This window comes from Scyliorhinus canicula, chromosome 4 (genome assembly GCF_902713615.1).
Source record: "Scyliorhinus canicula chromosome 4, sScyCan1.1, whole genome shotgun sequence".
Lineage (NCBI taxonomy): Eukaryota > Metazoa > Chordata > Chondrichthyes > Carcharhiniformes > Scyliorhinidae > Scyliorhinus > Scyliorhinus canicula.
Window position 1 is genome coordinate 91,213,411 of NC_052149.1, and position 14,687 is coordinate 91,228,097.

General features: G+C 49.5%; 1 protein-coding gene across 8 annotated transcripts in view; it reads right to left on the reverse strand.

Annotated features, from left to right (window-relative positions):
* LOC119964797 overlaps positions 1–14,687 on the reverse strand; it is a 141,022-nt gene that overhangs the window by 59,961 nt on the left and 66,374 nt on the right. For all 8 annotated transcript variants that reach the window (XR_005460365.1, XR_005460364.1, XM_038794796.1 and 5 more), the window contains one exon: positions 3,113–3,213. Coding sequence is in view for 6 of the 8 variants with exons in the window: in XM_038794796.1 (XP_038650724.1) it covers positions 3,113–3,213 (101 nt within the window). In the remaining 2 variants the exon portion in view is untranslated. The remainder of the gene's footprint in view (positions 1–3,112; positions 3,214–14,687) is intronic.

A 14,687-nucleotide genomic window follows, 5' to 3' on the forward strand; every position in this document is an offset into this window, starting at 1 on the left:
CAAAGGGCCCCTCCCTTCCACCGACCGTAACACGTATTTTCTCAGTGTGGTTGATGAGTACTCCAGATTCCTCTTCGCCATCCCATGCCCCGACATGACATCTGCCACCGTCATCAAAGCCCTCAACACAATCTTCGTTCTGTTCGGTTTCCCAGCCTACATCCACAGTGACAGGGGTTCTCATTCATGAGTGATGAGCTGCGTCAGTTCCTGCTCAGCAAGGATATCGCCTCCAGCAGGACGACAAGCTATAACCCCCGGGGAAACGGGCAGGTAGAGAGGGAGAACGGGACGGTATGGAGGGCCGTCCAACTGGCCCTACGGTCCAGGAACCTCCCGGCCTCCTGCTGGCAGGAGGTCCTCCCTGATGCACTACACTCCATTCGGTCACTACTGTGCACCGCCACTAACAACACACCCATGAATGTCTCTTTGCCTTCCCCAGGAAGTCCAGATCCGGGGTGTCGCTCCCGACTTGGCTCGCAGCTCCAGGACCCGTCCTCCTCTATAGGCACTGAAGTGTTGGGCACTGTGAACTTGTGAAGCAGATATATGCCACCAACACGGAAGAAGGTTCAACACTATTTTATTAACTCTTATAAAATAATAGACATACTATAACTGTGGGTTTAAACAATGCTAGTTTAACTAGAGACCTGTGCCTGTCCGAACCAGTTGAATCCCTCAGCACGTGGTGTGAGTCTGTACTATATTTGATGAGCTCTTGTGCTTCTGAGAGGCAGCATCCAGAATGAGTGGGAAAAGTGATGCCCTCTGCCTTTATAGTGCATGTGTTCTAACTGGTGATTGGCTGCGGTGTTTGTGCATGTTGATTGGTCCTAGTGTATGTCCATCAGTATGTGTCTGCACCATGATATACTGGTGTATATTATGACAGGCACGTCAGACTCCACAAGGCGGACCCGTTGGTGGAGAGGGTGCAATTGCTCCAAGCGAATCCCCAGTATGCCTACGTGGCGTACTGCGACGGCCGCCAGGATACGGTCTCCCTCAGGGACGTGGCACCAGCAGGTTCCCCACACACACACCCCTCCGATCCGGCGCCACCCTCCTCTCCCCCGGCGCTCCCAGCAGCAACCCCCCCAGGACCATCCGTCCTCCCCCTTCCCACGCCCGAGGATGAAGAGGATTTTGGCACTCTCCCGGAGTCACCGAAAACCAGACCAGCATCTGCATCGCCGCCACCACCGCGTCGCTCCCAGCGGCACATCAAGGCCCCAGACAGGTTAAACCTCTAACTGGTTCACTGGACTTCAAAAGATTTTTTTTTCTCTCTCACAAATATTGTATATATAAAATTCAGTTGTTGTATATAGTTCTCCACCACCCCTGACGGACTCAATTTTAACAGGGGGTGAATGTGGTAAACCACTGTTGCACCTATATTAGGTGATATATGGTATGACCTGTACTACAGGTACGGCGGTAGTCCCTGCCTGTTGGCTCCGCCCAGTAGGCGGAGTATAAATATGTGTGTCCTCCTTGCAGCAGCCATTTTGCCAGCTGCTGTGGGAGGCCACACATCTGAGAGCAATAAAGCCTCAGTTGTATTCAACTCTCGTCTTTGTGCAATTGATCGTGCATCAAGGGAGCTCTGCGATGTCAGAGGTTCAGCACTGAGGGAGCACAGCGCTGTCTGAGGCTCAGTACTGTGAAGTGCAGCACTGTGAGAGGCTCAGCACTGAGGGAGCTCTGCGATGTCAGAGACTCAGCACTGAGGGAGTGCAGTGCTGTTAGAGGCTCAGCATTGGGGGAGCACAGTGCTGTAAGAGGCTCAGCACTGTGGGAACGCAGCACTGTGAGAGGCTCAGCAATGAGGGATGTCGGAGGCTCAGCACTGAGGGAGCTCTGCGATGTCGGAGGCTCAGCATTGAGGGAGCGCAGTGCTGTAAGAGGCTCAGCACTGAGGGATCTCTGAGATGTCGGAGGCTCAGCACTGAGGGAGCTCTGCGATGTCGGAGGCTCAGCACTAAGGGATCGCTGCGCTGTCTGAGGCTCAGTACTGAGGGAGCGCAGCATTGTTAGAAGCTCAGTACTGAGGGATCTAAGCACTAGAGAACCTAGTAGAGTGGTGAAAAGACAACAATCTATCCCTCAATGCCAGCGAAACTAAAGAGCTAGTCATTGACTTCAGGAAGCAAAGTACTGTACACACCCCTGTCTGCATCAATGGGGCTGAGGTGGAGATGGTTAACAGCTTCAAATTCCTAGGGGTGCACATCACCAAAAATCTGTCCTGGTCTGTTTGAGCTACTCGCAGAAAAATACTTTTCACTGTACCTCGGTACACGCGACAATAAATAAATCTAATCCAATGTCAGAGGCTCAGCACTGAGGGATTGCTGTGCTGTCCGAGGCTCAGGACTGAGAGAGTGCTGCCCTGTCAGAGGCTCAGCACTGAGTATCTTGTAAGTATCTCAATATCTTGTAATTCCCATTTCAGAGTCCACATCTTGTTCCTTTTTCAGGCGATGTGTTGTCTCTGTTAATTGGCAGGTTGAAGTCCTCAGACAAGTCACCAAAAATCTTTATTGATGTTTTTGTTGAGGATGAATGTCCAGTTTGGGCACTGCTCAATACTCCAAACTTTTTAAAGTCAAGTGTCAAACTGTCTTTTTGCCTCGCTTCGTCCTCTTGCCTCACCTTCAACTTCCTGTGTTTCTGACTGCCAGATTCCTGTGTCTCTTCATGCTGACTAGGAATGATCTGTCTTGATTTCAATGATTTGTGAATAAGTTTTCTGACTCTTCTGGCGAACGAAACCTCCTTAAGCAAAAGCAGCCGAATGTCTAAGCTGCTCAAAAGCAGTGACGATTTAAACAAAGTTTATGGAAATTGTGAAAATAATTGGTGTGAGGATGAGCTGGAGGTTACTGCCAAAATCCTATCAGAGTAACTGGCTGCTGGCAATTTGCTTAAAATATGCATTGAATTCCAATACAAAGTTAAAATACTGAAAATCTGAAATTTAGACATACAAAGTTGGAAATACTTATTCGGTCAAGCAGCATGCTGACTATTTTCATGCATTTATATTACACATGGGATGCAGTTATTTAATTATTTATATTTCTGAGAACTGTATGAATACCTTTCAGTTTGTGATTGCTCAGAATCCAGTGTTTTTATAACTGTAGTGGGTTTGCAACCTTCTGATCCTGTATTTCCATTGTCTGGTGAATGTTGCTGTTGCTATCAATGGAATAAATCAAACCATATATTGGTTATATACAGAAGTAATTTGAAATGCATTTTATTTTAGAAACAAAAAGCTTTAAATTTTAAAGTAGCCCATGCTCGAATACAAGCCTATAACTAATGTGGCATTCATTTTGAAACTTATTCAACTCACTGCTGACAATAAATTGCTGCTGAGATTTGATAGTACATAGAGAGCAAGTAAATCATTTTTTTATCCACCTTGTACTTGATTAATCCATATACTTGCCAAAGCTCGGTATGCTTTATGTAACAGATATAGTGACCACGGTTTTTACTGGTAAGTTCCTGCTTTGGTTGCAGTCAGCAATCTAAGTGCAAATTGTGCAAATTGATGTAATGCTTCCCATTTCCACTCAAACGTATTTACATGATCCCAAATGTAAAATCATCCCTGAATTATCGTAATCAAGCAGCGTTTCAGAACTAAGTTTAGCATTAAATAATTATTCCTTGGTATATTTAACAATGGTAACCTGGGGGTGGCATGTGGCGCAGTGATTAGCACTGGTTCTGCAGTGCTGATTAGGTGGATTGGCCATGTTAAACTGTCCCTTACTTGGAAAAGAAAAATAATTGGCTACTCTAAATTTAAAAAAAGACAATGGTAACCTGGTACAGGTGTATAAAGGAAGCTGAGAATTGGTTCAGAACAAAAAATAAGCATTTTTAATAAAAAGACCTAGTCCACCACGAGTAGCCTGCTTTTAACTAATTGAAAATTACTTTTAAAATAATACAGAAAAAAATTTATTAATTTCATTGCTACACTGTAGTCAGTTTCTTACTAACTTAAATATGGTTTCATATTTTTTAAATTATGAAGTGGTTATTTATGTCCTTATGTTGAAAAAGCTAAGAGCCTTCTTGCAACATGCAAATGTGCAATTAGCTGTAATCCAGTCCACCAGGAATCCATCTGGCCCCGGCGCCTTCCTGCCTGCATGGAGTTGATCATCTCCATGATTTCCACCAGTTCTAATGATGCTTCCAGGCCCGTCTCTTATCTTCCTCCCATGACTAGCATGTCCAATCCATCGAGGAACTGCTTCATCTTTGAGTCTCCCTCTAGCGGCTCAGAGGTATATAGCCCTCGGCAGGAGGTTACGAAGGCCTCGTTGATTTTTTTATTGGCGCAGCAACTAGCCTCCCGCTTCTGTCTTTGACCTGATCTATTTCACTCGTGGTTGCCTGCTTTCTCAGCTGGTGAGCCAGCAGGCGGCTGGTTTTGTGTCCATATGTTTGGAGGAGCTGATGCGCTGCTTTCCCAGTGGAGAGCAGGTCAAAGTCTATCTGTAGATTTTTCCTCCCGCGAGTAGCTCCACGGTCGGGGTCAAGGAGTACTGCTGATCTCCCCACTGGGATAGTCCGGGTCGGGGGGGTAGGTGTGGAACATAGGGTCTCGTTATACGCAGACGGCCTGCTCCTATATATTTCCGACCCGTTAGGGGGATGGGGGAGATTATGCGGATCTTAGGGGAATTTGGCCGATTTTCGGGAACAAATTGAATATGGGTAAAAGTGAGGTGTTTGCAATCCAGACGAGACAACAGGACAGGAGACTGGGGGAGCTGCCGTTCAGAATGGTGGGAGGGAGTTTCCGATATTTGGGAATTCAGGTGGCATGGGGATGGGAGCAGCTACATAAGTTAAATTTGACCCGGCTAGTGGAACAAATGAAGGAGGACTTCCGGAGGTGGGATGTGCTCCCGCTGTCACTGGCAGCAAGGGTACAGACCGTGAAAGTGACGGTGCTCCCGAGAATTTTGTTTGTTTTCCATTGCCTCCCTATTTTTATACCAAAGGCATTTTTTAAACAGGTGACTAGGGTGATCTCTGGTTTTGTGTGGGCGGCTAAATCCACGTGAGTAAAGAAAGTGCTGCTGTAGCCAAGTCGAGGTCTAGGTGGGCTGGCACTGCCGAACTTTAGTAACTACTACTGGGCAGCAAATATAGCCATGATCAGGAAGTGGGTAGTGGGGAGACGGTGGGTGTGGGAGCGAGAAGAGGCGGCATCATGTAAGGGCACAAGTTTGGGGGCATTGGTAACGGCTCCTCTGCTGTTCTCGCCGGCCCGGTACTCCACAGGCCCGGTGGTAGTGGCGGCCGTCTGAGTCTGGGGGCAGTGGAGGAAGCATATGAAAGTGGAGGGAGCATCGGTGTGGGCTCCAATCTGTGATAATAACCGGTTTGTTCCAGTGTGGAATTGACCAGCTGTTGCTGATCCTCCCTCTTCTTCCTATCTTTCTGGGGAGGCTTGAGGGGGGGGTTTCGGAAATGGCAACGAGCAGGGATTGAGAGAATGGGGGATCTATTTATTGATGGGAGCTTTCCCTGTTTGGAGGATTTGGAGGAGAAGTTCGAATTGCCGGGAGGGAATGGGTTTCGATATATGCAGGTAAGGGACTTTGTGCGAAGGCAAGTTTTGACCTTTCCGCTTCTACTGCCACAGCGGATACAGGACAGGGTAGTCTCTAGAACGGGGGAAGGGAAGGGAAGGTTTCGGATATCTACAAAGAGCTTACGGACTGGGAGGAAACCCAGATAGATGAGCTAAAGGGTAAATGGGAAGATGAGCTGGGGTGGGGGGGGGCTGGTCCGTGGGCAGATGCTTTGAGCATAGTCAACACGTCCTCATCATGTGCCAGGCTCAGCCTGATCCAATTCAACGTGGTTCACCGAGCGCACATGACGATGGCCCGGTTGAGCATGTTTTTCGGGATAGAGGACAGGTGTGCGAGGTGTGCGGAGGACCAGCAAACCATGTCCATATGTTTTGGGCATGCCCAAAGCTTAGGGGATACTGGCAGGAATTTGCGAATGTCATGTCCACGGTACTTAAAACAAGGGTGGCGCCGAGTCCAGAGGTGGCGATCTTTGGAGTGCTGGAAGATCTGGGAGTCCAGGGGGCGAGAGAGGTTGAAGTTTTGGTCTTTGCCTCCTGGGTATCCCGGAGACGGAGAGGGACTCGAAGCACCTGAAATCAGAGGATCGGGTTAGCAACATGGCTGGGTTTCTCAGACTTGAGAAAATTAAGTTCGCCCTGAGAGGGTCAACGTTGGGGTACGTCCGGAGGTAACTACTTTGGGGAAAGCTAAACTGTCAGCAGAGGCAATAAAGGAGAGGATGTTTTTTGCACTATGTTTATATTTATATTAGTACTGTTTATTGTTATAAAATTCTAAATGCCTTAATAAAATGTTTTTTTACAAAAAGGAGTACCGCCGATCCACCTCCAGTGTGGAATTAGTTCCTCCAACCCCCCGCCAGGTCGGAGAATCGCCGGGGGTCGGTGTGAATCACACCCCCGCTGTCCTCCAAATTCTCCGGCCCCTCAAATATCGGCCTGGCGTGAGTCGCGTCGCCCACCTGGGAGAATGGCGGGGTCCGGAACGACTCAATGGGCCCCGGGGCTGCCCGAATCATCCGGCCCGTGATGGGCCGAAGTCCCGCACGTCTTTTGTCAGTCCTGCCGGCGTAAATTGGAGTAGGTCCTTATCGGCGGGACCTGGCAGCCTCCAGGGTTCTTGGGGGGGGCGCAGAGGGATCTGGCCCTGGCACGATCGGGGCCCACCGATCCGCGGGCGGGCCTGTGCCGTGGGGGCACTCTATCCTTCTGCACCGGAGGCTGTACCGGTCCACCATTCCCGGTGCGGAAACAAAGCCCTCTGTGCATGCACGGGGATGACGTCAGCACACGCTGGTGCTCCCACGCATGCACCAACTCGTGCCGGCCGGTGGAGGCCCTTTGGCGCCGGTTGGCGTGGCGCCAAGCACCTTTCCCGCTGGCTGGCGGGGCGCAAACCACTCCAGGGCGGGCCTAGCCCCTGAAGGTACGGAGGATTCCGCACCTTTGGGGTGGCCCGACGCTGGAGTGGTTCACGCCACTCCGTCCCGCCAGAGTTGCCCGCCCCGCTGATTGTGGAAGAATCCCACCCCCTATGCTCCAACCCATCCTCGTTATCCCCTTCCATAAGCTTGAGCCCGTCAGTGCAACCGCCAAGGGCTCAATCACAAACGCAAACAAAAGGGGAGTCATGGGATACATTGCTTCATTCCCCGGAATAGCGGGAAGTACTCTGACTGCCTCTCATTCGTCCGCATACAAGCTGTCGGATCCTTGTATAGCAATTTTATCCAAGCCACAAACTTGGGCCTTATCCCAAACTTTCCCAGTTCTGCGAACAGATACCTCCACTTCACTCTGAAAAATGCTTTCCCCACAGGCAACGCCATCACCATCTCTAACGCCCTCCCAGTCGTAGAAAGCATCACTTTCAGCAGCCGCCGCACGTTCGACGATATCTGCCCACCCCTAACTATCCCAGTCTGATCGTCCCCCACCACCTTTGGAGACAGCCCTAGCCTCACCACCAGTACCTCAGCCAATATATTGGTATCCACATTCAGTAGAAAAATGAACCTATATGACCCACACTCCAACGGGTCCTTATCTTTTTTCAATAATAGTGAAATAGATGCCTGCCTCATAGTCTCAGGTAACCCCCCCCCCCCCCCCCCCCCCCCCACCTTCGTCTTTGCATCCTCAAACATTTCCACCATCAGCGGCACCAACGTGTCCTTGAACATTTTATATAACTCCACCGGGAACCCATCCAGCCCCGCCACCGTACCCAACTGCATTTTCCCTATTGCTGCCTTCACTTCCTCCAGACCCAATTGCTCCTCCAACCCGGCCCTTTCCAACTCTCCTACCTCCGAAACTGCCTCGTCCTCTACTCATTCTCCATTGACTCCGAATTATTTCATCCAATTAACAGTGCAGAAGGAGGCCATTCGGCCCATCGAGTCTGCACCGGCTCTTGCAAAGAGCACCCTACCCAAGCCCACACCTCCACCCTGTCCCTATAACCCAGTAACCCCACTCAACACTAAGGGCAATTTTGGACACTGTTGCACGTTTTACTATGGGCGTAAAACGCGTTTATTGGAGTGTATTAACACGCCTCCGAGTTCGACGTGTGCTTAACACTGCTAGGCTCTGTTCTATGTAATTATTTAAGCTCTGGAGTCGCCAGCTGCCGTATAGGCAACGTCACAAGTATTCCAAGGTCAAATTCAAAGTAATAAAGACGATACACCGATTAGTCAAGTTCAAACGATCAATATTTATTATACAGTTAATAATAAATACTCATGCACACACACTAAGAGACTAAGCTACAACTAAACATAAGCAAACAGAATACTTATCTAACAGGAACAGGCAAGGTCAGAGAACGAGGCCTTCGTCCTGGTTTTGTCTGCAGCCTTCAGCAAGCGTTCTGGCACTTGGGAGTCTAGCGGGCTTGGATCGCGTAGCGAGCGTTGAACTTACGGTTTCGGCGGCTGGTGCTCAACGGCTGGAGTCAGGATACCAGGTGTCAGTCGGGGCCGGAGCACAGGTTTAACAGACCGGACAACACGAGGTCCCTATCTTTTATAGGGGTTCCGTTGTCCTTCCCTCTTCTCGGGCGGGCTCTACCTATTGGATCAATTTCTTATCGATACTGGATTAATTCCCCAATGCGAGGGGGTCTCCGTGATGGAGGGGGCGTTTCTTATGTCCTTTTGTTCGGAGGTTTCTGGTGCCTCGATGTCTGGGTCTTGATTGGAATGTGTCCATTCAGAACCAAATGTATCTATTGTGTGGGTGTTCAAGTCTGATGGCCTCATTAGCATGCAAAGCGTTTTGCCATTTGCACCTAGCTAAGGTCTCTTCACCTGAGCCCAAACTGGTTTCTGCTGCTGCAGAATGCAAACTGCTCTTTGCAGACTGCTGTTCTGGCTGAACTGTCTGTTTCTCAGCAGCCTTCCATTTTAGTTTGGCTCAGTGTCCATTTTGCGTGGCCAGCATGGCTACATTCCCTCCTTGTGATCCTCACAATCATACTATTGTGAAGGATCACCTATGTACTTTGCCTCCTTGTGTTCTGACCTCTTGCCAGTTCCTGTTCTACTCTGTTCTAAACTATGGGAAGAAGAGAAAAAAAAATTTTAACTAACATTTCTACTTGGCCCTATGTCAAAGGGACATGCATTACTACAATTGGGAACCTCTACCTATCACTATTAACCTTAACCTTAACTTAAACATTTAATCACTCTAGAACCTTAACCATTCACACCACAACATCACACTTCCCAACTCGGCAGTCGAGTATGGAACAATATAATACATGGCTGAATTTTATTTACAGAGTGTTGTAATCAGTGAGGGGTTTGGTGGAATCCGAAGATGGGGGATTGCACTCTATAGATGGGTGAGGTGCTGGAACGAGAGGCTCTCCTCTTCCATTTCCTCAACCTGAGGGTCTGCACTAGGATGATGAGGATCGCAATCACCAACAGTGATTCGATTATGTAGGACATGGAGTACCACGTCATGAATTTAGTACACCAGGTCTGAACCTCGCTGATCAGAGCTGAGCACTGGGGGTTTGTTGTACTAACATTTACGGTGGGGGTTGTGGGGGAAACGTGTCTTGTTTCCACACATATACATATGACATTAAATAGTAATAAGTGGGCTTCCATCATTTTGCTGTTCTTCTTCTTTCTCTTCCTTCTTCCTCCGGTATTGACAATCCTGGCTTCGACCCCTGTCTCGTCCTTTGAAACCTTTGGGATCAAGCACAGTATCTGTCAATACACAGTTTAAGACCTTTACTTGTTAGTGCATCTGTCTTTCAAAACCCAATTGACCCTTTAAAATGACTGGCTAAGTCACACCCTGTGACTCCCCTCATTTTTTTTTTCAAAAAGCGAATTTAAAGACCAGCATACACCTAACAATCCTTCCTTCTGCGAGCCGTCTCGCAGGCTTTGCTGATTTACCATCCGAATGTTCCCGGATGTAAATAGCATGTGGGATGGCGGCCGAAGGGCTACCTAACCTAAAATGAAAACAAATTTGGAAAGAAACATCCGAATGAGTTGCGTATGGGCCGCTACGGGTACGAGTTGGATGGGATCCCCGGGTAGGGCGTGCTGTGCCATACCCGAGCTTGGCTGACCAAGGGTTGGTTCTCAGACAGGGCGGGTCCTCAGTGCCGTTTGTCCACTGCCTGAGTAACCTGGAAAGAAACGGGTACGAATGTGTTGACCATGACTTGCAGCCTCTATTTCGCCGAATAGAGGGGCACCTAAAAAACCAAGGGAGCCAAGATGCTCCGTTCTGAAAACAGGGAACAAGTCGTGAACCGTGTCGGTTCACCAGAGGATACAACTGAAGTTCTCAGAAGTATCTGCGGACAAACTAACGTGCATGTGAGGTGGTCACAATCTTTTCAGCTGAAAAGAAGATGTCCATCCTCCAACTGAAACATTTACATTCCTGAAAACAAACAAACATAAAACGAAGACAAACATACGTGCAGGTTCCATCAGAAAGGACATCGTTTCCCTCAAACGATTCCTATTTTACATCATCTGGACACCTCACTTTGATTCTGCCTCTGTGAACAGGGTCACAAAGGGGTTGCCGTGTCGGGAGTCAGACACCGTGTCGTCCTGCTCTCCCGGATCCCACACCCTTGTGTGGATCAGGCATGCTATTTTAGCATTGTGTGACCGGGGGTCACTCTCGTCATTGCGGACAAGTCTGTAGGAATTGTCCCTGTGCCATTGGGTGGCGTCAAGTGTGTTGTCGGGGTAGTCGGGGTCGGGTGGTGGTTCGGGGTTTTTGAGGTAAGTGAGTTCCATGGGGTCACTGGAGTCGGGGTCGTAGTTGGTGCAGTGTGGGCTGTATGGCTGTGTGCTGTCGCTGTCTTCAGAGTCAGTGTCTGTCCTACTGTCTCTGCTGTGGCAGCTTGTGGGCGTGTCGGGGCGTGGTCTGTAGTGGTCTGTGGGCGGAGTCGTGGGCGAGTCCGTTGATGTACTGGTCTGTGAGGGGGATGGTGGAAAAGTGTCTCTGGTGGGCGGGGTGAAGTGTTCTGCTGCGTCTAGCAGGACATGGTGGGCATGGTTGGCCTGTGTTCCATATGCCTTCAACTGGTTTATATGGAACCACGCGGTCTTCCCATTAGGATACTTTATCCTGTAAACGGAGGGGCTAATTTTGTCCGAAATTGAGTAGGGGCCGGAATATTTTGGAGCCAAAAAACTGCTGGGGTTATAAACAGATAACATTACCTGTTGCCCAACCTGGAATTCTGTGGTGTGGACGGTCTTATTGAAACAGGCAGTCCGTTGCTGTCGGCGTTTCCCTAGCTGGACTGCGGCTGCGAGCTGTGCAGACCTCACAGTCTCAACTAGATCTTTAACTGCCTTTTCATGTGTGAGGGCCGTCACTTCGGGGCTTGTCATGTCCAGTCCTAAAAGGAATTCTGTACCTTTCATAGGGCGTCCGGTCATGAGTGTGTGTGGTGTGTATCCTGTCGATGTGGAGACAGTGTTCCTTATGAACATAAGTGCAAAGGGGAGCACTGAATCCCATGTGGAATTGTTCTCTTGAACCATCTTCCTAAGGGTAGTTTTTAGGGTCTGATTCATGCGCTCCACAATCCCGCTGGACTGTGGATGATACGCAATGTGGAAGTTCTGTTTGATTCCGAATATTGTCAGGACGTTCCTCATGACCCGTCCTGTAAAGTGAGATCCCTGGTCCGAATCGATACTTCGGGGTAAACCCCATCTCGTGAAGATGTGGTGGGTCAGGATCTTTGCAGCTGTCTTAGCTGTGTTTGTTCGTGAGGGAAATGCCTCTACCCATTTGGTAAAGGTATCTATCACCACCAGAACGTATTTATAGCCATTCCGACAAGGGGGCAATGGACCTATAAAGTCGATCTGGAGGTTTGTCCAAGGGCCGTTAACTGGGCGAGTATGCCGAAGTTGTGCTTTCTTAGAATACCTCTCCGGGTTATTCTGAGCACAAATCAGGCAATTCTCTATGTAGTGCGTTACATCATTCCTGAGATCAGGCCACCAACAGAGTTGCCTGAGGTGCCTCGTTGTTGCATCAATTCCCTGATGCCCGTGTCCGTCATGGAACAAGGCAATCATCTGATTCCTGTCCTGCTGTGGGACCACATAAAGTCGGTCCTTAATGATCACACCCTCATGTGTGGTCAGTGCGTGTTTAAAGTGCTCGTACGCAGGCACAAAATTTCCCTTGAAGACCTCCCTGAGGTCTCCGTCCTGTTTTTGTGCTGCCACGAGATCTTTAATATCAGTCTGTGAGACTTGGACTGCGCTCACAGGGGCGCTAGCTGGTGCGCTAGCTGGGGGGGGTCCATAAGTGTCCTCTCCTGGAACCTGCCTTAGCCAACGCGTCGGCCTTTACATTCCCAGGTGGTGATGACCTATGGTGACTTCTTACTTTTATTATGCCGAAGGTCCTGTCCTTCGCTTTCGCTAAAATATGCTGGAGTAGAGGGGCTGATGGAAGGGGTTTCCCGTCTGCGGAGACAAACCTCGTGTCCTCCACAGGGGCAGAAAATCGGTTAAACTGTTACAGACATATAAGCTGTCTGAATATATGTCTGCTGGGCTGGGGAAAGAATCGGGGTGGTCCACTATGTACGCTATGGCTGCTAGCTCTGCTGCCTGCGCGCCTAAGTGACCTGGTAACTTAAGAGCTATCTCTTCGAGAGCGCGCCCCTGCGCGTCCTCTACATAGATGCCGCATCCTGTGATACGCTCACCATTTAAAACTGTGGAGGAACCGTCTACATAAATCCTCAAGGGTCCACACGTGTCTGTGGGCTGGGGGCTTTGTTTCGGGTTCCCTATCTTCCTGGGGGGTGTTTTTGCTAAAAAGGGTCCTGTGTTATGCAGGGGAGCTACAATTTCACAGTCATGGGGCTGTCCGGGGTATTGGAGGTTGTCTGCTAAGTATGTGTGTGTGCGTGTCCGTTTCACTGTAATGTCCCGTCCTTGTAAAAGTAGGGTCCACCTAGCTGCCCTAATCTGGCTAACTGAACCGTCCTTCAGTCGACCGTCTAGTAGTAGCTGTGTGGGTGTGTGTTCGGTTAGAATGGTGATGGGGTTGAGTCCGGTGATGTATGAGAAATACTGCACTGCCCAGAAGACAGCAAGGAGGTGCCTCTCACAGGCTGAAAATCCTTGTTCTACTGGGTCTAACAGTCGGGAGGCATAAGCCACTGGTCTTAGCTGCTCGTGCCGTTCTTGAAGCAACACGGCCGAGAGGGTCAGATCGGTGCTCGCTACCTCTATTGCGTACGGTGAAAGTTGGTCGGGGACTAGCAGCGCGGGTGCTGCACTAAGGGCTCGTTTCAACTCTTCCACAGCGCCTGTATGCTGCGGAAGCCATTCCCAGGGGGCTCCTTTCTTAAGGAGGTCTGAAAGTGGGGCGGCTTTTGTCGCGAATCCGTCTATGTGGTTCCGACAATAGCCAACCAGTCCTAAAAACGACCGGAGGGCTGATACATTTTGGGGAAGGGGCAATTTGACGATCGAATCAATTCTTTTGAATTCGATCTCGCGTTTGCCGTGCGTGATGACTGATCCCAAATACATCACTTTACTTTCCAATATTTGGGCCTTTTTCGGGTTAACTTTACAGCCAATTTCAGTTAAGAGTTCTAGGAGTTCGGCCAGAAGCGAAATGTGCTCTGCCTTTGTGTCTGTCTGCAGTAGTAGGTCGTCTACATACTGGACCAGACAATCGGGTCGGGAAAATTTCTCTAATCCACTTGCCAGCTGTCGGTGGAAAATGGAGGGGGAATTGTGGAATCCTTGTGGGAGGCATGTCCACGTGTACTGCTGAGTTTTGAAAGTGAATGCGAATTTGTATTGGCACGCTTTTGCCAATGGTATTGACCAGAATCCATTACTGATGTCCAATACCGTGAAGTACTTGGCGTTGAGACCCTGCTTGAGCATGGTCTCGGGACTAGTAGCTACCGTTGGGGCTACTGCGGGGGTTACTTTGTTGAGTTCCCGATAATCGATGGTCAGACGCCATGATCCATCGGGCTTCCTCACTGGCCAAATAGGGGCATTGTTGGTGGAGGCTACCGTTCTTAGTACACCTTGGTCCAACAAGCTGCCTATAACCTTTTCTATTTCCACCTCTGCCTCGAGGGGAAATCTATATTGCTTTTGCGGTCGGGGGTCCTGTCCGGTAACATGAACTTGTCCAGTCATTCTGCCACAGTCATGACGGTGACTTGCAAATGCTGTCCTGTGTTTGTTTAGTAGGGCCTTAATTTGTCGGTCGGTGTGGAGTGTAGTCAGGTCGAATGAGTACTCTCCCACTGCGCTAATCCGATTAGCGTAGTCTCCTACTGTGAGGGTGGCTGGGGCTCTGTCTGATCTCGCCATTCGCCAGACACACTGGTTCACTGGGTCGAACGACAAGCTGTGAGCGTTCATAAAATCTATCCCCAGGATGTGCTCTGCTGTCCGGGGAAGATTTACTAAAACTACGGGGTGCCTTGTGCTAATGTTCCCTAGCTGGATCGCTACGGGTGCTGTGATAT